This window comes from Neofelis nebulosa, chromosome 11 (assembly GCF_028018385.1).
Source record: "Neofelis nebulosa isolate mNeoNeb1 chromosome 11, mNeoNeb1.pri, whole genome shotgun sequence".
Lineage (NCBI taxonomy): Eukaryota > Metazoa > Chordata > Mammalia > Carnivora > Felidae > Neofelis > Neofelis nebulosa.
Genome location: NC_080792.1, coordinates 73562692 through 73582736, shown reverse-complemented (window position 1 = coordinate 73582736; position 20045 = coordinate 73562692). Strand labels below are relative to the sequence as shown.

Here is a 20045-nt window from a genome sequence, read left to right as displayed (position 1 = left end):
TCTCCCTTTTCTACTCTAGTTTAATAAGTTGCTGAATTGAATCTAATGTGTTTTTTCTACATATTGAGATGTCTAGTTTTAAATACAGTGTGTCTCATTATTTATTCCCTCAGACCTAGGACTAGGCTTAGTTTATACCAGGTATCCTTGGGGCTGAACTCCTACCTGGAAATCTTATGAGGGATGGTCCTGTACCACAGAGAAGACTGCCTTCTGGGCTTCCTCCCAGATTTTAGACTCCATCTGCCCATTGAGTTTCCTCTTTTGGTCTGTAGTGGGGGCTGCCTCAGCCAAATGGGTAGATAAATTCCCAGCTGTGGCAGCATCAGCATCTGTAGCAGCATTGGAGTGGATGTCACTGTCCTCCTGGACAGCCCCCAACCAATGACTGGGCACAGCCAGGCACTAGGGCCTGCCTATTTCTGCCCAGCCAGGGCTCTTCCATAGGGCAATTTTTGCATCAGAGCTCCCTGTTGGCTGGCTGATGTTTGCTCAGAGTGGCACCTCAGTGTGATGCCCTTACCCAGTTCTCCATCCCTTCTACTCTCTCCCCATAGATGTCAAACTTGCAACACAGTCTGAAGGCTTTCCCTGCCCAATCCTGCTTCTTCCCTCCCCCCTTTATCTTTCACAGGCACTTCCTCCAATAAGTCTCTTGCACTTCTAGCTCCATCTTAGTGGTGGCTTCCTAGAGGACCCAAGTGACACTCAGGCCCTGGCTCCCCTGGGCTGCCAGACCCTGTCCCCTCAGGGGATGAGTTCTTCTCCATCTCCCTACTTGAGCATGCTCTGTCCCCCTTCCCTCCTCTTTCTGTTCAGGGCCTCCCCCTGTGCCTGGCAGTAGTGGACACTCAGTAACTATTTGTTTTTGAATGAATGCAGAATGTTCTGGAGCTAGGTACTGCCCACACCATTCTCCTGGCACAGAGAGCTGCAGAGAGCCCTCCTGGTGGGGTAGAAAAGGCAAGCTCCAAGGGCTCCAGGCAGTGGGGAGGAAGTCCCTGAGATGGGGAGGTGGTAGGGGAGCCAAGAGTCTCCCAGGATCACGGGAAATCCTCCCCACAGCCCAAGGAAAGTCTGACCTGGCTTTTCCCAAATCTACTGTGTGACTCCTGGCAAGTTACTTCCCTTTTGGAGACTCTCCATCCATCTCAATAGTGGGATGAGAAGCCCTACCCTGCCTGTTTCCCTAGGGAGGGGCAGGGGTTTTGGGCATCAGATGAGACCATGGCTGGGAAAAGGTTGGGTACCCTGGGTCCTGGGCCTGGGGTGAGGGTGTGGAGGGGGAGAACAAACAGAGAAGGAAGGAAGAGAGAAGAATGAGGGGAGAGAAACAGACACAGACACACAGACACACACATAAGTGAGGAAACCATGAGACATAATGAGGGAATGAGTGAGAAAGAGAACAGGAAGGGAGGAGAAAAACCAGAAGACCCCAAGAAACAAAAAGGAAAATAGAGAGATAAAAATTAAGAGAGAAACAGGAAAAAGAGGGAAAGAGAGCCAGGGGAGAGGACAGGGATCCTCAGAGACACAAGGGCACAAGAAATGAGATAGAGAGAGAGGGAGGGAGAGAAGCAGAGACAATAACACAGGGGGAGGGGCAGTGAAAAGCCACACAGACAGAGGAAAGAAAAAGAAATGGAGGGAGAAAATGAGATGGAGTGTTAGAGTCAGAGAAAGATGGAGAGAGGGAGAGATACAGGAGAGAGAAAGAAATGAGGAGAATCAGGGCCAGAGAGGGAAAGAGACCAAGGGAGAGAAGGATGAGAGAGAAGCCAAAGGTGACAGAGCAATGGGGACCGATGGACAGAAAGAGCGATAAATGATCAGACCCCACAGACCCCTGCCCCTCACTCACTCTGAACCCTGCCGCACTCCAGACAGGTGGGGATCCAGAAGAAAGCCTCAGCTCCCCTTTTGTCTGCAGGGCCTGGCCTATCCTGTCCTGCTGGTTTGGCTCCTGCCATCCTCTGTGGTAAGGCTTTTGAGGGGCACCCAATGGGAGGCAGGGCTCCAAAGCTTGTCCTGTAGGTTGACTGACGTGGCCACTGGGTGGAATCTGAAGGGAAAACCCAGTGACACCTTCCCTTGAGGCCTGGGCAGGCCCCAGCCTGCCTTCTTTTGGGGCCCAGACTAAAAAAGACCTCAAAGGTCACTGCCATCATGCTCTTCGCTGTACAGAGGAGGAAATTGAGGCCTAGAGAGGGAGAGGGACAAGCCTGAAGTCACAAAACCAGGTCATGGCCTAGTTGGAACTAACTTTGATGGATGCTGAGGCCTGAAAATCTGGAGACTTGCTTTCTCCTGGTCAATTTGCTTCCTGCCCAGGGATGTCCTGAGACTTTACTGACAGTATCCTGGATGCCAGTCCCTGGGTGGAGAGTTTTACCCAACATCCTGTGAACTGACTACTGTGATAAGACCCATCATACAGATAAGGAGACTGAGGCTCAGAGAAGTTAAGACTTCAAAGCCTGAGGTCACACAGTGTCAATACCCCAGATAGGTCTGTTTGACCTTGAAAGTTGGGTTCCTGCCATGGGACCTCCCAGCCACCGTGGGTAATGAGCTCTGTAATATGGAAAAGGTGGGCAGAGGTGGGTGGCTATTCCTCCAGTTAGGGAAAATTACCAGAACAATGGTTTCAAAACATTAGAATTCTTCCCAGAGGGACCCACCTTTTTTCAGTGGTGTTCCTACCTTTAGGAACCCCAGGTCTCCCTACCCTTCCCACCACCACACTCTATTCCACATCCCTTTTCTCAACCTCTGAAGAGAAGGAGTTTGGCTCTGGGCTACTCCCACCCTCTCTCCCTCTTCATTGTCCCCAGCCATGACCTCCTGAACCACAAGCCCAGGCTGGTTCTGAGTATAGAGGTGGGCCTGCACACCCTAAAGCCCCCCTTCTACCTGCTATGCACAGTGAGCATCTCCCCCAGCTCTGCCCGTGGCTCTGCCTCACTGGGGCTCACCCTCCTGGAAGAGACTTGGATGGAGATTGGGAGGAATGTTGGAGGAGCAGTAGGCTGATGGGAAGAATGACAATCACTGTCCCTACCAGCTCTGATCTCCCAGTAAAGCTTTCCAAGAACTATACTGCCAGCCTCTAACCCCTCCCTAGCTAGATCCTGTCCCCTGAGGTTTCCTCACCCTCAACGATCCTCAGTTTCTTCATCTGCATTATGGGTGTAAGCACCCCAACTTCCCTGGATGATTGGAAGGCGAATGATACGTTAGCTTTGGGACACAGGAACACGTGCTGGCTGTAAACTCTCCCTAGTGGAGAGGCCACTCCTCTTGGGGAGCACATGATGCTACTGTGTCCCACTGGTGGCTACAGTCCAAGGATGGAGATGGTTGCAGACTGAGACCCCTGCCCAGCCCTCTACTCCTGTGGGGGCCGTAGTCCCTTTAAGTCTGGAGCATAGCTCCGCCCCATGTTGCTCTCAAGTTCTGCTCTGGCTATGTTTCCACCATCAGATCAAGAGGGTTGCTGCTTGGCCAGGCCTCTGCCTTTGAGTCCCAGGAAATAGAGAGCCCTGGGGTGCTGTTCCTTGATTATGCCAAGAGGCTTTCTTAGAACCAACACTGGGTGATGGTGGGAGGGCACACTCCAGGTGGCCAGGAGATGGATGCTCCCTTTACCAGAAACCTCAGGAGCTCCCAGGGTGGGGGTGGCTACAGGGCCCAAGCCCTGCCCTCACCTCTTTCACCCAACTCTGGTAGAGGCCATGGCCCTCTGCCAACTTCATGGAGGTGGGTGTGGCAACCACTACTGGGGTGGGGGTCTAAGGATGAGTTCTGGGAGCTTCCTCTGAGCCCCTGAACCCTCTTCCCTCCCTAGGAATAAAGGGATCCCCTCCTGGCCCCCTGCCCCAGGGCCCAAGGCTTTGGCTCCCACAGTCCCCATCCAGGCGGGGCTGGCAGCAGGTGACTGGATGAGAAAGGCATGGTGAATGGGGGCGTGGGCCTTGGCAAGTACACTCCTTGGCCAATCAGCGGCCTGCCCAGCCGGTGGATTCAGTTACAAGCCAGAGATCACCCCACACTCCAGCCTCCTTCCTACTCCTCCCAAAGCTCCATTCATTGGCCCTGCCGCAGGGTCTGCAGGGCACCGCTTCCGCTCAGCTGCTTAAAGCTGCTGCCTCGTGGGCTGCCAGGGGTAGGTGTTGTGGGGGCTTTGTCTGACTGGGCTGGGCCAGGACAGAATGGGGATTCTGGTAGTGCTGTTAGGGATGCTGAGCTTCCTGGGAGTGGCTGTGGGGAGCTCCTCTGCCCTCCTCTGGGACAGCACCTCCTGCCACTTGGCCAGGCCCATCCCCGGCAGCCCCTTGGGGACCCTGAGCTTTCTGGGCAAGAATGCCCAGGGACTGGCCCTGGTCCACACCCACTGGGATGAGCACGGGAGGCTGCAATCTTGTAGCCAGCAAGACGAGCCAGAGCTCACTGCAGCCTTTAGTGCTCTCTGTGCTGGTGAGATCACCCGGGGCACCTTCATCCACACCCCTGGACCTGAGCTGCAGAGAGCCCTGGCCACACTTCAGAGTCAGTGGGGAGCCTGCCGAGGGACTGAAGAGGGTCCAGCAGGGGCTAGGGAGAAGCGAGCAGCAGGGGTCAGGGAAGAGCAAGCAGAAGGACACAGAGGAGCACCCAGCAGCATAGGACACCAGCGGTTGAAGAGAGGCTGGACTATGCCTGGCACGCTGTGGTGTGGAGTCGGGGATTCTGCCGGAAACTCCACAGAGTTGGGTGAGTGATGGGGATGTGGACCAGGGGGTAGGGGAGGGAAGTGTAGGCTTTTGCCCTGGCCCCCATTCTTCCAGACTGTGTGTCCTTGGGAGAATGACTTAACCACTGTAAACTTCAATGTCCTCATCTGTAAAATGGGGTGACCATAAGTCTCATCATGGGTTGCTTGAATTAGGTCATAGATGGGAAACGTCCTAGTCAAACCTTGGAGTCCTCATTAATCACCATCCCAGGGAGGGGGTGGACTGGGATGGGTCCCAGGTTGGCCAAGCCAAAACACCATCACCTAAGAGGAGGCTTTATGAGGACAAGGTGCCCAGTGGAATGGACACTGAGACCCAAAGGCCTGGGTTAGCAAATTCAAGCTGAACAGGTCACTTCCCCTCTCTGAACCTTGGTTTTCTCACCTGAACCATGAAAGTGACATTTCCCTCACAGGGCTGCTGTGAGCTTGGGTGTAGGAAGTGCCAGGCACTTGGGAAATGCTCAGTAAAAGGCACTATTGCTTTTTACTGACAAACAAACATGGATGACTTTTTTGCACTGTCAGTACAGCTGTCTTTGTGCATGCATGCCAGGCTGGGGGCAGGCTTTGGCACCTGAGTTGGAGCAGATTGGCATCCTGACAATGCTTCATCGTGCCAATGAGAAAGGTTGCACCCTGCCTGTTTGCCATTCCATTCCACACACATTCATAACTTCTGAGTTTTATTTGTGGTGTGAGCTTGGGAGCTCTGGAGGCAGACTTCAGTCCCTGAGTAAGTCCCTTTCCTGGACAAGGGCTCCTGGGTGGGCTGCCCGGCACTTGGAGCTGCCCAGTAGAGGCTGCGCGTGGGTGCTCTCTTCAAGCTTTGAAACTGAGTGTCCCACAGACAGTGGTCTGAGGCCGCCCAGGGCATCTGTGTCAGGGCTGGGGTGAGAATAAGGTCCCTGCTTCTTGCACTGGATGGGCATAGCCAGTGTGTGGTGCCCAGGACCCTGCTGAGCTGGTGCCCCTGCCCCTGCTTCCTGCAGGGATCTTCCAAGGCCCTGATCTCTGCTGCCGGGAACATGACCGATGCCCACAGAACATCTCGCCCTTCCAGTACAGCTATGGTATCAGAAACTACCGATTCCACACCATCTCCCACTGTGACTGTGATGCCAGGTTGGCAGTGGGCAGAGAGGGTTGGGGACTTACGGGTGGAGTAGTTCCTGGGTGCAGAGACTGAGATTCCAAAGAATCCTAAAGAATCAGCTAGTCAGACACCCTACCATGCAGGTGGGAAAGCTGACCCTAGGAGAAGAAGAGACTCTTGGATCCCAAACCACCTGGATGGTAGTGACTGGGTGGGCTGGAGGAGGAGCCAGGTGGCTCTCTGTGGTCCAGGGACCTGAGTACCAGCTCTGGGGCAGGTTCCAGCAATGCCTGAAGAACCAGCAGGACTCCATCTCGGACATCGTGGGTGTGGCCTTCTTCAATGTGCTGGAGGTCCCCTGCTTCGTGCTGGAGGAGCAGGAGGCGTGTGTGGCGTGGTACTGGTGGGGAGGGTATGTAGCTGCCCCCTTCAATCTCCTTCCCAGCCAGAGAGGGAGCCCAGGGAGGGATGCCTGCCTGTATGTCTGTCCTCCAAGGAATGATGCCTCATCCTCCCTGTCTTCTCCTCAGGACAGGGCCAGGATGCAGACCTTCCCTGGGTGCCCAATACAACCCAGTGGGACAAGGGATGGGACTGGCAGAAACTTGGTCTCCATGGAGAGGAACCTAGGGCTTCTGGGAGGGGTATTATGAGTTACCAATTGCCACCTTCCAGGTGCAGAAGGTATGGCTCCATACCTCTTGCCCACCTCCAGCCCAGGACCCTCTATAATGCCTCCTGGAGCTCCCCAGCCACCCCCCAGCCTCCCAGCCTTCAGAACCCAGTCCCTAGCAAGCCACAACAGAAGCAGCGTCCTCAGAAGCGACCACCGCAATGGAAAGGGTCTAAGCACCCCAGCAAAACCAACACCACAGCCCTCCGGACCCCTGTGGCCTCCACCCAGCCTGATATGACCCCCACAGCCTGGCTGGAGGTCACCCATCCAGGCCTCCAGGGGCCATGGAGTGGCCTAAAACCTCAGGGTGAGTTCCAAACCTAACTTTGGGGGTTCCTGATGTGGGAAGGTGTCCCTGCCTCTGTACAAGGTCGAGGACCCTGTGTTGTTTCCCTTCCTGTTCCAAACTCCTCCTGGGGGTCTCCCAACCTCTCCCATAAAATCATGCTGCAGCCAGAGGGGTTTTCATAAGCCTTAAAATTGACCATATCACTCCTCACTGAGCCCCCACCTGGCTCCTCTTACTTCAGATGATGATGTCCGAACACCCAGGGGCCTTCAGGTGCTGGTCCTGCAGACTCTACTTCCCAGCTGAAACTCACAAACCTCATTTGGTTGCTCTCTCCCACCTCTGGGCCTTTGCTCATGCTGTTCCTTCTGCCTGGAGCACTCTCTTGAATTTTTCTCCTAGCCTCGGTTTAGCAGTCTCTGCCTCCAAAAAGCCTTTCCTGATCACCCTGGGCTTCCCCTATGGAAGCCCATAGGCTTCTTCTGGGCTTCCCCTATGGTGGCACTGCCATGTGTGTTTGTGTGTGTGTGTGTGTGTGTGTGTGTGTGTGTGTGTGTGATATGTGTGTGTGATGTGTGTGGCACTCTGAGGGCACGAAGGGCATGAGACACGAGGACACTGTGTTTGAGCGCATGTGCCTATGTTCCTCCTAAATGGCAGTGGGCATTGGAGGGCTTTGCTGGGGACTGGGCTACCCTCATCACCATGCTCCCCCAACCCAGATGTCCGCCGAGCCTGCCGCAGCTTCCGCCACTTGGATCAATGTGAGCAGCAGATCGGGCCTCAGGAAACAAAGTTCCAGCTGCTCAATAGTGCTCATGAGCCCCTCTTCCACTGCAACTGCACACGCCGGTGAGGCTTGCTTGGACCCTTGGGGGGTGGGCAACCTGCTGCCAGTCACTAAGAGGGGGCTGCTGGGTGGCCAGGCACTACCCTAGCTTAATCCGGCCTCTGCCCTCAGCCTGGCACGCTTCCTGAGGCTCCACAGCCCACCTGCAGGCACCAGCGTACTTTGGGAGCTGCTAGGCACAACCTGTTTCAAGCTGACCCCTCCACTGGACTGTGCTGAGGGCACAGGGTAAGTCACGGCAAGGCCAGGAGGGAGGGGACATTTTCCCAAGGGGTGGGTTGCCTGTGGGGATGGGGATGTGTGCCAGGACTAAGGGGATGGAGAAAGGGGTTAGGGCACCTCTGAGCTCCATTTTCATCATACCCTACTCCCTGGTGCTCCAGGTTCAGCTCTGCAGTTGGTTCATATGGGTTGATGTTGATTCTTTCACTTCCTGTGTGATGTTGCAAGTTGAGTCACCTCTCCTTGTCTCCATTTTCTTATTTGTAAAATGGATGTAGAAGCCAAGGAAATGGCGTGTGTGACACATATAGCCCAAGGCCTGCCTGGCACACAGTAAAAGGCTTACTTGCTTAACTCTTGCTTTTAACCTAAAATCTCATTTCAATTCTGATTCCCAGAGAAAGCTGCTTGTTACCGTTCCTTTTTCACAGGTGAGGAAACCGAGGTCCAGATTGGCCCGGGTTTCTGCAGCCAGCTAGCAGCAGAACTGGGGCCTCTGGGTGCTAGCCCAGGTTTATTCTGCCCCCTTCTAGATGTAACCCACCCTTCCCTGGCGCCAGCCCTGCTCCTCTCTAGGCCTCGGTCCCCCTGTCTGCAGAGCAGGGTGGGATCCTTGGCAGCCATGACCACCTGCCCCACTTTTCTCCGTTCACAGCTGTTTCAGAGACCCTAGGGCCATCAAGGTGTCAGCTCGGCACTTGCAGCGACTTCAGCAGAGGCGACTCCAGCTCTGGGGTGTGAACACAGATGAGGGGCAGGTATGGCCTTCAAATCACCCAAGAGCCCCCATGTCATTCTATGACCGGTGTCTGCAGCTGACCCAGGCAGCCTGGAGACCTGACAGACAGCAGAAATCCTAGAACCACTGACCTCAGTTCCAGCTCTCCTGGGCACCAAACTGGACCTTGCTCCTGGCTCTGCTAGTCCCTGGGGGTCTTGGCCTACTCTCCATGTGTTAGATTGAAGCATAGCACAGGCCCTTGTGGACAGCCAGGAGGCTGGATGGGGGGAAGAGGGAGCAAGGCTGAAATGCTGGACCACGTCTCCTGCTGTGCTGAGCAATCTTGAGCTGGTGATACAACCCCTCTGTGCTTGGATGTGGTGTTCAAGAGGCTCATTCTGGGGAATGGGGAAAGGGTAACCTACTACAGCAGCCTCAGGAGGTACTAGTAAGAGGTACATGTATCTTCAGGTCGCAAAATTAATACGTGTCTCAAGACCCTGCTCAGAGGAACCCCAGCACCTATCTGCTGAGGCCTGAAGCAGTAGGTCAGAGGATGGGATATCACAGAAGTGCCTGTGTCTGAATCCAGGAAAGAGGAGGGTGGCTAGAGAGGGCTTCCTAACTCTTCTCCCTGGGGGATCCCTTCTCTTAACAGCTGCCATGCCCTTCCTGGCCCAGCCCTGGCCCAAATCTCTGTGTCCTTGAGCAAGGGGCCTCCCTGACTCTGAGCCTTAGTTTCCTCCTCTGAAAAAGCAGGGTGTAATCAGGACCTACCTCATAGGATTGTTGAGGATTAAGTAAACCAATACATGGACAGTGCTTAGCACCTTGTAAATGTTCCTTCCCTGTAACATAGAGCCAAACTGTGGTTAGGTGTCTGATTTGGAGAGGTTCACCTCCTGGAGGCCTCAGTTTGCCCATCTGTGAAAGGGGTCTAAGAATTGCACTGAACTCAATACCACAACTCAGGGTTGTGGTGCAGAGTAAAAGAGATGGCATGTGTAATGTATATATACAGCTTGTGCCTGGTAATTGTCAGATCTGTCATCGTCTTCCTCTTTAGTCTGATCCTCTGACTACCCCGACCCCCAGACTGCTAACAAGTTAGGAAGGAGTCAGGAGTGATGCTGGAGAATTTAATTTCTAATTGATGACCTCCAGGATTGCCCCCCCCCATCCCAGATGGGGGCCAATAGGGCTTTGCTGATTGTCACAGTTGAGGTGCCGGGACTCAGTTTGGGGGACCCAAGATGGCCACCCCTGGCCAAGACAGTGGCAGGTGCGGATAAAGCTGGAGCAGCAGCAAGAGGGACACAGGTGGGTTTGCAGAAGATTGGGACACAGTGGGGACTGCCTGGGCCCATCTGCCCATCCATCCTCAGGGCCCCAGGCCCCCTTCCTCCAGCCCCTGCCGGCCCTGGGGACTGGGAGACAGGCTATGAGGGGCTGGGGCTTCCCGATTAGGTCCCCAGGAACCACCACCACCAGGGTCAACAGTCTCCAGGCGCAAGGCAGGCAGCAAGCCCAGGCTTCGAGGCACAGGTGGTGGGAAGGCCCAGGGACCAAGCAGCCCAGAGGGCCCCTCCTCACTACTGCCCCGGCTGCTACCATCATTGCCCCTGTCAGGGGCCATCCGAGGCAGGCGGCGGCTCTGGGGTGAGGGGCTGCGGCTGGCACCGCGGCGTTCACGGGATGAAGGCCGCAGTGCAAGGCCAGGGAAGCGGGCCAGGCCCGGGCTGCGGCTACGGTGTCTCTTGGACTTGCCAGGGCTGGGGCTGCGGGACTTGGGTGCAAGCAGCTCCAGGGTACTGTCATCCTCGTCCTCTGAGCTGGCACTTGAGCTATCTGTGCTGCTGCTGGCCAACTCCGAGGTAGGCAGCGAGATCTGGGAGGAAGGTTGGTTACTGGTTTGTCTCACTCCCCAACCAGCCATTCAAGGTGTCTTGGAACCACTCCAACCCTGCCCATTGGCAGACCCAGGAAGGTTAGGCTACTTGTAGGAGATCATGGAGCAGAATGTGGAGGCTGTGACATTTGAACAGGGGCTTTTAGCACCCCTGATCCTGCAGTCTGACCTACTCACCTGGAAGGGCTCAGTGACACCGATGAGGATGCTGTGGGTGTGGCTATAATAGCCCAGTATGAAATCTCCATGGCCCTTGGGAAGTGACTCCTCACTGAAGGTCACCTGATGGGCCCAGGGCATAGGCCCAGGTTGGGGTCAGCCTCAAAGACTGCCCAAGCCAAGTCCTGAGCCCAAGGGCCACAGGGACTTCCTCCCACTCTTCCCCTCCCCTTAAGTACCTGGTAGATGTTCCCATCCACATCCTCATGTTTGGCCCAGACATAAGCCACGTAGTCCTTACAGTGGCGGAAACCCACCTGGGGTGAGAGGAATCAGGGTTATGACTCCTATCACCTTACTCCAGTGGCCCCCCCAGTGTAGCAACAAACTCTGGAGAAGCCAGTAATTCCCCCTGGGTACCCAGCTGCTCTTCCAGGCCCTCCCTTCCCTGAGTCACTGACCATCCCTGCCCTTCTCACCCGGTACAAGCCGATCCAGTCCCAAGAGCTGCGGGCGAACACTGTTTCTATGCGGTACCTCACCACAGCCTGCTCTGGCCGCACCCACTCATCTGCCACCTCCAGCCGCACTAGCGGCACGTCGTCCCTGTAGGCAAACTGCCCAGGGGCAGGGGGAACATCAGGGGAGACCCTCGAGTATCCCATGTACCTAGGGCTCTTGGGCCTGAGTCAGCAAAAATAGGCTGAGATAAAGGGCCTTTGAAACCACCTTACAGACTGGGAAACTGAGGCAAAACAGGTCTAGGATAGGGACGCCTGGGTGGCTCAGTTGGTTAAGCATCTGCCTCTTGATTTCGGCTTAGGTCATGATCTCATGGTTCATGGTTCAAGCCCTGCAGCGGGCTCTGTGCTGACAATGTAGAGTCTGTTTGGGATTCTCGGTCTCTTATTCTCTCTCTCTGCCCCTTCTCCCTGCCTCTCAAAATAAATAAACTTAAAAAAAAAAAAAAAGAATAGGTCTAGGATAAATGCCGGGCTTTCTACCCTCCAGCCCAGGGCTCTTTATGCCCATAGCCTCGTAAGGGAGTAAGAATACAGCTTTGAAGTGCATAGTGTAGCCCTGTTTCTGTCATTGCTCTTTTTCTGTCCCTCAGGACTCAGATGGTGTGTCAGCCTCCAGCTTTTGTCTGCTCCCCTGTTTATGTGGTTTCAGGTTTCCCTCACTCCTCAGTTTTTGAGCCAGGCTGTTCCAGAAGAAACCAGCACATCTTCTCCCTGTCCCTAGGTTCCTAACAGAAGGTTTGCCTGGGGTGGCCTCTTAGAAACGCTCTCCAGGGCCTTGCAGGTCAAAACTCCCATTAAGCCCCATTCTGATTTTGTTGCTTTGGATGAGAGACTTAAGTTCTCTGAGCCTCATTTTCCTCACCAGTAAAACTAGGAGGAGAATTTAGATATCTCAGGGCCTACTAAGGCATTCAAAGGGATGACAAAGCCACAGGGACCAGCATGTATTAGGTGCTCGACAGGTAACATTCTGCAAGGGTCAGAGTCCTTGATGAGGAGGGGAGGTCAGGGTACCCAAAAGGAGTGGCACTCAAAAGACACCCAGAAGGAGTGGTTCTGAAGGTGAGGCTCCTGACTGAAGGTTAAACTTGACACCCAAGTCTTTTACCAAAGATTATGGGAGGCCAGATGTGGGCAGATTTGCTTCCCAGCTGAGGATACTGGCCAACGGCCCACTGACTGACCACATGACAAAGTTACCAGGGAAAACATTCTCTGGTCTGCAGGGCTCCCTCTTATCAGATCAAGGGAATCGGAGAGCCCGGAGTTGGGTTTCAGGACTGGACAGGCGGGATCTACCCTCCTCTGCTGCTGAGAGTATGTGCAGCTTGGGGTACATGCCTACCCCACTGGAAGGCCTCAGTTTCCCCCACAGAAAAACAGAGTGTTGGACTCCATGGTCTCTCAGGTCCCATTCTGACATTCTAGCATTTCTCCTTTTTACTTTGCAAACCAGAGACCTCAACCCTAAACACAATGTTAAATTATAGTAACTAGAATTTAGCTTTGTATTTTTCATGTCTCTACTCCTCCTCCCCATTACTACCTCACTCATAGCACCTGGCACATAGTAAAATGATAAACAAATAATGAATAAATATGAATGAAAACTATATGGAGTCTGAATAAACATTTTGATTTTGCTGGTCTTATTATATGAATATATAAAGTGAATTTTAGCATAAATTGCCCTAATCCTTTCTCAGAACAGAGTTAGGGATTAGTGGAAAAGGCATAGACTCTGAAATTAGGCTAGCTTGGGTTCAAATCCTAATTCTTCTGTTTATCAGCTGTGTGACCCTGGTATGATGCTGTGTCTCTGAGCCTCAGTTTCCTCATCTGAAAATGGAGATCATAACCCACTCCCACTCTGCTATGATGAATGGATGCTGCTGAAGGCAGGTGCAAGGGATTACTGGTGGGCCATGGGGATGTCCCCATGAAGGGATGCTGAGCTGGACCTGGGGATGTCATGAAGGGAACATGAAGCCAGGACTCACCTGCAGGATGAACTGAGCAGACACGGGCTTGTGATCGCTGACTGTGTATTCCATGTGGCTACGGTAGCTGTACTGGGTCACCTTGAGCCGGTGGCTTTCCCGTCCTGAAGGGCTGGGACCCACACTTGGAGCCTTGACCTTCCACAGGATACGGTCTGTCCAGGCTGGCTTCCGCTTCTTGGCACTGCAGTGAGCAGGGGTGACCCAAATTTCAGGGGATAGGGTTTGAGGCACAGCCCCCAGCCTTACTTCTTGCCCCGCTTTCTTCCCTATCCAGACGACTTCAGCCCACGTGTCCACCTCGTCACAGTGCTGAGCTCACCTGGTATCATATTTGTTAGTACCCACATCAAACTTGAAGGTGGGTGCAAAGTTGAGGGGCCCCTCCTGGAAGCCCTTCAGGATGGGCCAGGTGTTCTTGGCCATGTTGAGCTGTGAAGGTCCAAAAGGGCAGAATTGGACAACAGCTTGGACAGGGCAGGTGAAGGCAAGGGCGAGAGCTGAGGATACAAAAGTGTGTCCAGTCATGCTCTGTGTGCTTGGTGTTTAGGGTGTGGGCTGGGATTCTATACCTGGTCCTTCTCCCAGAGCTGGTGGAGCTGATCACTGTCAATGGCAAACTTGACAAAGTGCAGGTCATAGCTCTCAATGCGGAAGTTGAGGTCCCCAAACCAGAACACGAGGCTGTTCAGGGGTGGGGGTCAGGAGGGTCCATGGGGTGAAAGATCCTTCTCTACCCCCATCCAACGACAGCACTGGATGCCCCTAGTGATGATGCAGTGGGTGGAGTGGGTGGCAGCAGATCTACCCTGCCAAGGAGCAGCAGGGGGATGTGGATCTAGAACAAAGTTAGGTTCTGGGGCCTTCAGCAAGGCCCCACCCCTCAGCAAAGCTCCACCCAGCAGGCTCTGCCCCACCATCAAACTTACCAGCATTCGTGTTCCTAGATGTAGTTTAGGTGGTCACCCACCCCCATAGGCTCTGCCTCTCCCCCACAAGGTCCACCCAGGCTGGCCCTCAGGTTCCTGTGGCCAAGTATTTGTACTCTGTCTTCTGAGACCCACCCTTCCTTCACCAGCCCCGCCAGCGCCCATACTCGTGATCCAGGATGCCATGTGCCCCGGGCCCCTGGAACTGCTGGAGGCTAAGGATGGTTTGGAAGTTGTCCTTGCGCTGCTCTGCCTTGTCCATGTGCGCTGGCAAGTGGCAGTTCAGGAAGCAGAGCATGTGCCCGAAGGCCGCCAGTCGCACGCTCACTCCACCCTTGTTGCCCTTGGGAGACAGGGTGGAGTGAGTCAAGGGCGGGGCCTAGGCAAATAGAAGAGGCACTGAGCTGGGCAAGAGAGGGGCGAGGCCAGCCAGCCCTTAGAAAAGGCTTAGAGAGAGGTGGGTTCTAGGAAAGGATCGGAACACTGGGATGGGTCAGGGACAGAAAGAGGGCTGGGTGTAGAAAATGGTGTGGGGTGTTGGGCGGGGTTGGGGAGAAGTAAACCTCAGGGTAAGAAGAGGACAAAGGGGAGGGGACCTTGCCTATGCTTGGGGGACCAGGGAACTAATCTATAGACCCCTTGGGGCCTTGTCCCCTCCAGGGCTGTTCCCATGCTCACCCAATAGCCTCCCAGGCCAGTGCGTGTGCAATCAGTCTGCACGTCTCTCAGGAAGGGCAAGTGGTAGTACTTGGCGAACAGCAGCAGGATGACGCCCTGCATCCGCACAGTACTCACCTGCAGCGAGAGGCAACGTGGCTGAGGGACCCCACACAACTCTCCCGCCCCACTGTGCCCTTTCCCCAAGTCTTTCAGATCTGCTCCTCCATCCTCCTATTTCACAGACCTGGCAACAGAGGCCCAGCAGGCCCCATGGTGAGTCCAGGCAGAGCTAGGGCCAGGAGTCCAGGGGTCTCCACCCTTCCAGGGGCTGAGGGAAACATTACCAGCACGAAGTTGAAGGGTGCCAGCGCGTCCATGAAGAGCTCACTCCACTGGTCTGTGAAGAGTGCGTCCTTGAGCCGCTTGTTGATCATGGAGTTCACTTCCTGCAACCTGGTGGTGGGGTCAGGGTGGGAGATGAGGTCGCTATGGGTCTGGGAGTGCCCTAGAAGCCCCTCCCATGGGCAAAGCTCTGGGAGGCATAAGGGGTTCAGGAGCGGGGTCCACATGCCCTGCCCCCTCACCCAATGGCAATCATGTCCGACCCTTCACTGTCATCGCCACCGCTGCCCAGGTGGAGGAGGGATGTGACGTCGTCAGGGGGCATGGCGGTGCCCACGTTCCACGTGACCACAGTGATCCTGGGGGTGTAGGAGGGGTTATCACTGGGCACCACTCCCTCATCTTCAACCTCCCTCCCACAGGGCTCTTTCTGGGGAAATAAACGGAGGCAGGTGTGGGTGTAAGCTCTCAGAAGGACTGTGGGCCCAATATCCCTCCTATTAGATTCTCCCGGAGGGAGGCAGGGGTGGGCAAGTCCCTTAGCAGGAGATGCTGTCTTCTAAAGATCCCACAGTAGGCACAGCACCCGCAAGGAGTCTTCCTCAGGGAAATAAACTGGGGCAGTGTAGGGTAAGCCACCCTAGAAGAATGGCTACTTTTGGAGCTCAAGCCCCACCAACCCTCCTCGGGAGAGGGCCCCCTCACCAGAAGCCAGGGTCGCTCTTGCAGGTAGGCTGAGCTGACCAAGAGGATGATGAGGTGGATGTAGAAGGGGAGGTGGTGACCGGAGCTGGAGTTTCTTGGGGCTGAATACTGGGGCTCAGGTGTCCACTAGGTCCTGCCCCCTGCGTGCTAGGCCTGGGGAGGGCCATCTCAGGGGCTGGGGGGACGCAAGGGGAGCGGTTGGGAGAGCGGCTGGGGGAACGACTGGGAGACCTGGGTGGCTTGGGCAGAGGTGGGGGCACAGTCTGTGCCGAGGAGGCCCCTGGCCGGAAGGTGGGGGACAGAAGTCCTGGGGAACGGGTAGTAGGCTCTGGAGGGCTCTGGCTCACATCCAGAGGCAGGGGCTGGGGTGGCCGGGACAGGACAGGATCCTCAGGGCTGCTGCGGGGGGCCTCAGGACGGGCTCTGAATGAGGGGGAGATTCGGGGGTCTGGGGGTGTTTGGATCAAGGATGTGGAGCCCGTAGGACCAGATGTCTGAGCTGAAGGCTGGAGATGCCCTTCGGAAGAGGGGAGAGGTTTAGGGGCTGGGGCATCCCTCTGTTTAGCGGGTGTCCATCCCACAGAGGCTGGGGTTGGTATCACAGATGCTGGAGCCAGGGCCTGTTCCTGAGAAGATGACAAAACTGGGGAAGAGTTGGAGGGGGGCTGTGGTGTCTGCTCCTCAGATGCCAGGACCAGGCTCAGGCCCGAAGCAGCGAGTGCTGGCTTGGGTCCCACGGAGGCAGGTGGCACCTGCTTCTGGTCCCTGGATGTTGGAGCCAGCCTGGGCCCCAGAGTGGCTGTGGGAGGCCTTGGCCCTGCTGAAGCAGACATTACCAGCTGCCCCAGGGATGTTGGAGGCAGGACTGAGCCTGAGGTCACTGGAGGAGGCTTCGGCCCAGCTGGGGCAGACATGACTAGCTGGCCCACAGACGTTGGAGCCAGGTTGGAACTGTGGTGGGCAGGAGCTGTTTTCTGCCTGCTAGGGGTAGACAGTGGAGCCAGGATGGGTCGGGGAGACACCAGAGCCAGCCTTGGCCCCTCTGTGGAAGGTGGATTAGCTGCTCGTGGCCCCACAGGTGCTAGAGCCAATCTTGGTTCGGAGGGTACTGGGGCTGCATTCTCCTTCGCTGGGAGCTGAAAACTTGAGTCCACCTTGCAGAAGACAAGTCAAAGACTTAGGGTAGCCCAACCAGGGGCTTGGGCCCCAACTTCCATAGAGACCCCGGTAGACTCCATCTAGCTAAGAAACACACATCTTTGCAAGGAAGTTCTTCCTAATTTCTCACCTCAATCCATTCTGTTGTGAATCACTTTCAGTTTGGGAGGAAACAGGATGCAGAAACTTATCCCCTCCCTCAAGTCTGACACCTCTCCTAGATGGGGAAACTAAGACCCCAACTCAAAGGACGCAAGGTATGAGCCTGAACCTAAGGGTTATCTCCTTGCCTTCCTGGCTGACACCAACTCCCTGGTCATGCTGGAGCGTTGGATGGCTGAAGCCATCTTCCCTTGGCAACGCTCCTTGCATTTCCTGCTGCTCCCCTGGCTAAGGGGTACTGACCTGACACCCCAGATCTGTACTCTCTGGACACTTCGGGTCTAGCTTATTAAATACCCCTCCTTCCCTTCACAGCACCCAGGAACCCTCAGGTTCATCGCTGCCAAGCATCCCAAACTCCTCGGTCGTGCTCCTGTTTGTCCTCCTCATCAGTACCCATAGTTCCACGTAGGAGCAAGACCCCAGGACTAAGACTGGCCATGTCGATTCCAAGCCCAGCTCTGTGTGACCTTAGGCAAGCACCTCTCTGCCCAAGACCTCAGTTTTTGTCTGTAAAATGAAGGAATTTGGTGAAGGGTCTCTGGCCACACCTTGTTCCTGAGAAGTCTTGGTCTCATAGTCTCTGCATTTATGACCCCAACATTTGCTAGGATTTCATTTGAGCCCGTGGAATCATCCATTCTCATCAAGTGTGATTCTAATATTCAAAGTCCAGGATTCTGTTGATCCTGGCATTGCACTTCTCTGTGCCCAAATTGTACCTTCTCCCCATCTCCCCTACCTTTGAGGACAGGCAAGCATGTACCCTCTTTTTGTCTGGCAGGTGGAGTGGGGGGACATGAGGCCCTGCTGGGACCTTCTCCCCCTTCCCATCTGTCCTCTGTTTCTGATGCCCCTGTCTCCAGAAGACGGGATAAAACGTCCTTTGCCAGGGAGAGCAGAAGGTTTACACTCCCCTGAGGTGGCCCCATTCCTGCCTCCAGACATGCAGCTTTGTCTGTGTCCAGTGTCCTTCTTGGTTCAGAGAACCTGAAACTCTGCCTCCACCTTCCTCCCCAAACTTAGCTCTTTGAGGCTGCATTTTGGGCATCCTCCTTGGCTCCAAGTGTCCCCCCAACCACCACACCGCCTCCAGCACTAACAACTTAGACATCCCAGATGTCACCGTTTTAGTCTTCAGGGACAAAGACAAACCTCCTCATTTTGCATTGCTTCAGAGAGAACAAGCAACTTGCCCAAGGTCACACAGCAAAGCTGGAGCACAGCTGGATTCCCTGACACCCAGTCTAGGGCTCTCCTGGGGGCTCCTAGCTATGGCTAACTCCATCTCTCTCTGGGTGTCCCATCACTGCCCTCTCAGCCCCCAAAGTGTCCTGTTTGCCTAGCCCCTGCTTGGTGGGCAAAGGAGAGTGCCAGCCCCTCAGCCAGGGGCACCAGGGTGCCTGCAGTGTGTGGGGGTGTGTGGGACCAAGGATCAGGCATGGGAGGGCTAGGTTTTAGGGGTCTTACCTTGGAAGGTGCCTCAGTTTGAGAAACCCTATGGGGCATGGGCAGGGGGCGCAGGCCAGCCTGGGTCCCTGGCCTCTTGCTGCCACTGCTGCTCTGGCCCTCCATGTCTGCAGCCCCTAGCAGCCCGGGCTCCCTCGGGCTCTAGCTCTAGCTCCTCCGCTCCCGGGAACCAGTGATGTCATCAGCCGTTTCAACCTGCTGAGAATTTAAAGACACAGGCACCCACTTCCCAGCCTAGAGGTGGCCTACCTTCTGGGAACCCTTCAGGCTGACTGCTGAGGCTGCAATGGCCATGGGGCAGGGTGGAGAGTGTGCCCATTGGCCTGGCCTGGTTCCCAACTGGCAGCATGGAGGGGGCTGTCTGTCTGCCCCATCCTCCTGCCAGTAGGCCTGGTTGGCCCTTATTCAAGAGTAGGATATTGACACACCTGAGGATAAGGTAGAGACAGGTAGCTCAGAGGCCAGCACCCTTTTCAGGATGGCAGAGGCACCTGAATCCCTGCCATGATCCTGCAACCTTCTTGACTCCCTGCCAGCCCAGGGCTTGCCTTGGCCCCCACCTTTGCCCCATTTTCGGGCCTTGGTGCCCTCCCCAGCCTGGCTTGATCGTTTCCATCCCAGAGCCAGACACTCAGGCTCCAGCCACTGGAGTCCCCTCCCATTTCAGCCTCAGCACCACCCCCTGCTATCCTGCAAACACTTTGTCACCAGCCCAGGTTGCCTCCACAGGCCAGCCCCTCTCATCTTTTTTCTTAGGCACTCACTGGGTGTGGTTTGGGTGAGGGACTAGCTCAAGGTCACCTGGTGAGCTGGGGAGGTCTTGGGAGTTTCAGTGAGGAAAGGGAGTTTTCTCTGTGACCCAAGACCTGCAGGAACCAATTGGGGTATCTGGGGGTAGGGAACTGGGGTGGAGAAAGGCCCAGCAGTGGGGGAACAGACTGGCAGGTCAAATATAGGCTTGGGAAACTTAGAAGGCCAAGACGCAGCACGAGGTCTGGGGAAGTGTTTGCTGAATGAGCAGTTGACTCAATCACTGAGTGAGAAGAGTGAATGCATGACAGGGCTCAGAGATGGCCAGGGAGGACGGTGGGCCCTCTGCTTCTCTCTCTTTCCCTCTCTTACTTTTATCTGCTAAGCAGCCCCTGAAATCCTGATTCCTCTGGAATTGCTCGATTGTTCCAAGGGGAGTGATCGCACTCAGTTTAGGGAGAAAAGTTGCAGCGTTTTGTACCCAGAGCTCTCTGTTGGTCAACAGTCACCTCTGTATCCCCATGGGACTACGTGGCCCCTGTGTGAAAGCCATGTGGACAGATGCCTCATCCCCTTCTCCTGGATGGGCTTCCCACCTCTGCTTGACAGTCTCTGGGTCTAGTCTGTGTTTCCAGGCCAGCATCTC

At 55.3% G+C, this 20045-nt stretch overlaps 2 protein-coding genes across 4 annotated transcripts; one reads left to right on the top strand and one right to left on the bottom strand.

Moving 5' to 3' along the window:
- On the top strand, nt 1-9643 carry PLA2G3 (phospholipase A2 group III). Of its 2 annotated transcripts, XM_058690865.1 has the most exons (7): nt 1-4755; nt 5770-5902; nt 6151-6285; nt 6549-6856; nt 7561-7690; nt 7800-7916; nt 8566-9643. In XM_058690865.1, the coding sequence occupies exons 1-7, from the start codon at nt 4215-4217 to the stop codon at nt 8768-8770; spliced, it is 1569 nt and encodes a 522-aa protein (XP_058546848.1). In that variant the 5' UTR covers nt 1-4214; the 3' UTR covers nt 8771-9643. The 2 variants fall into 2 exon arrangements, with proteins under 2 accessions (XP_058546848.1, XP_058546849.1); XM_058690866.1 differs by lacking the exon at nt 6151-6285.
- A 113-nt stretch (nt 9644-9756) lies between these two features.
- On the bottom strand, nt 9757-18814 carry INPP5J (inositol polyphosphate-5-phosphatase J). Of its 2 annotated transcripts, XM_058690858.1 has the most exons (13): nt 18650-18814; nt 15860-17013; nt 15397-15513; nt 15157-15265; nt 14831-14947; nt 14320-14495; nt 13796-13907; nt 13546-13655; nt 13224-13407; nt 11179-11316; nt 10939-11016; nt 10718-10822; nt 9757-10519 (listed from the first exon to the last, which is right to left on the bottom strand). In XM_058690858.1, exons 1-13 carry the CDS (start codon nt 18752-18754, stop codon nt 10013-10015), a joined length of 3012 nt encoding a protein of 1003 aa, XP_058546841.1. In that variant the 5' UTR covers nt 18755-18814; the 3' UTR covers nt 9757-10012. The 2 variants fall into 2 exon arrangements, with proteins under 2 accessions (XP_058546841.1, XP_058546842.1); XM_058690859.1 differs by lacking the exons at nt 15397-15513; nt 15860-17013 and having other exon boundaries at nt 18650-18753.
- Between the last annotated feature and the right edge of the window lie 1231 nt (nt 18815-20045).

Excerpts from the sequence above, each read along its gene's own strand:
- PLA2G3 (XM_058690865.1), top strand. The coding sequence starts at position 4,215 with ATGGGGATTCTGGTAGTGCTGTTAGGGATGCTGAGCTTCCTGGGAGTG. Across the intron at positions 5,903-6,150 it reads CACTGTGACTGTGATGCCAG|GTTCCAGCAATGCCTGAAGA; the intron begins GTTGGCAGTGGG and ends GCTCTGGGGCAG. Across the intron at positions 6,857-7,560 it reads GAGTGGCCTAAAACCTCAGG|ATGTCCGCCGAGCCTGCCGC; the intron begins GTGAGTTCCAAA and ends CCCCCAACCCAG.
- INPP5J (XM_058690858.1), bottom strand. The coding sequence starts at position 18,754 with ATGGAGGGCCAGAGCAGCAGTGGCAGCAAGAGGCCAGGGACCCAGGCT. Across the intron at positions 13,656-13,795 it reads AGCTCTGGGAGAAGGACCAG|CTCAACATGGCCAAGAACAC; the intron begins GTATAGAATCCC and ends GGACCTTCACAG. Across the intron at positions 10,823-10,938 it reads TGGATGGGAACATCTACCAG|GTGACCTTCAGTGAGGAGTC; the intron begins GTACTTAAGGGG and ends TGGGCCCATCAG.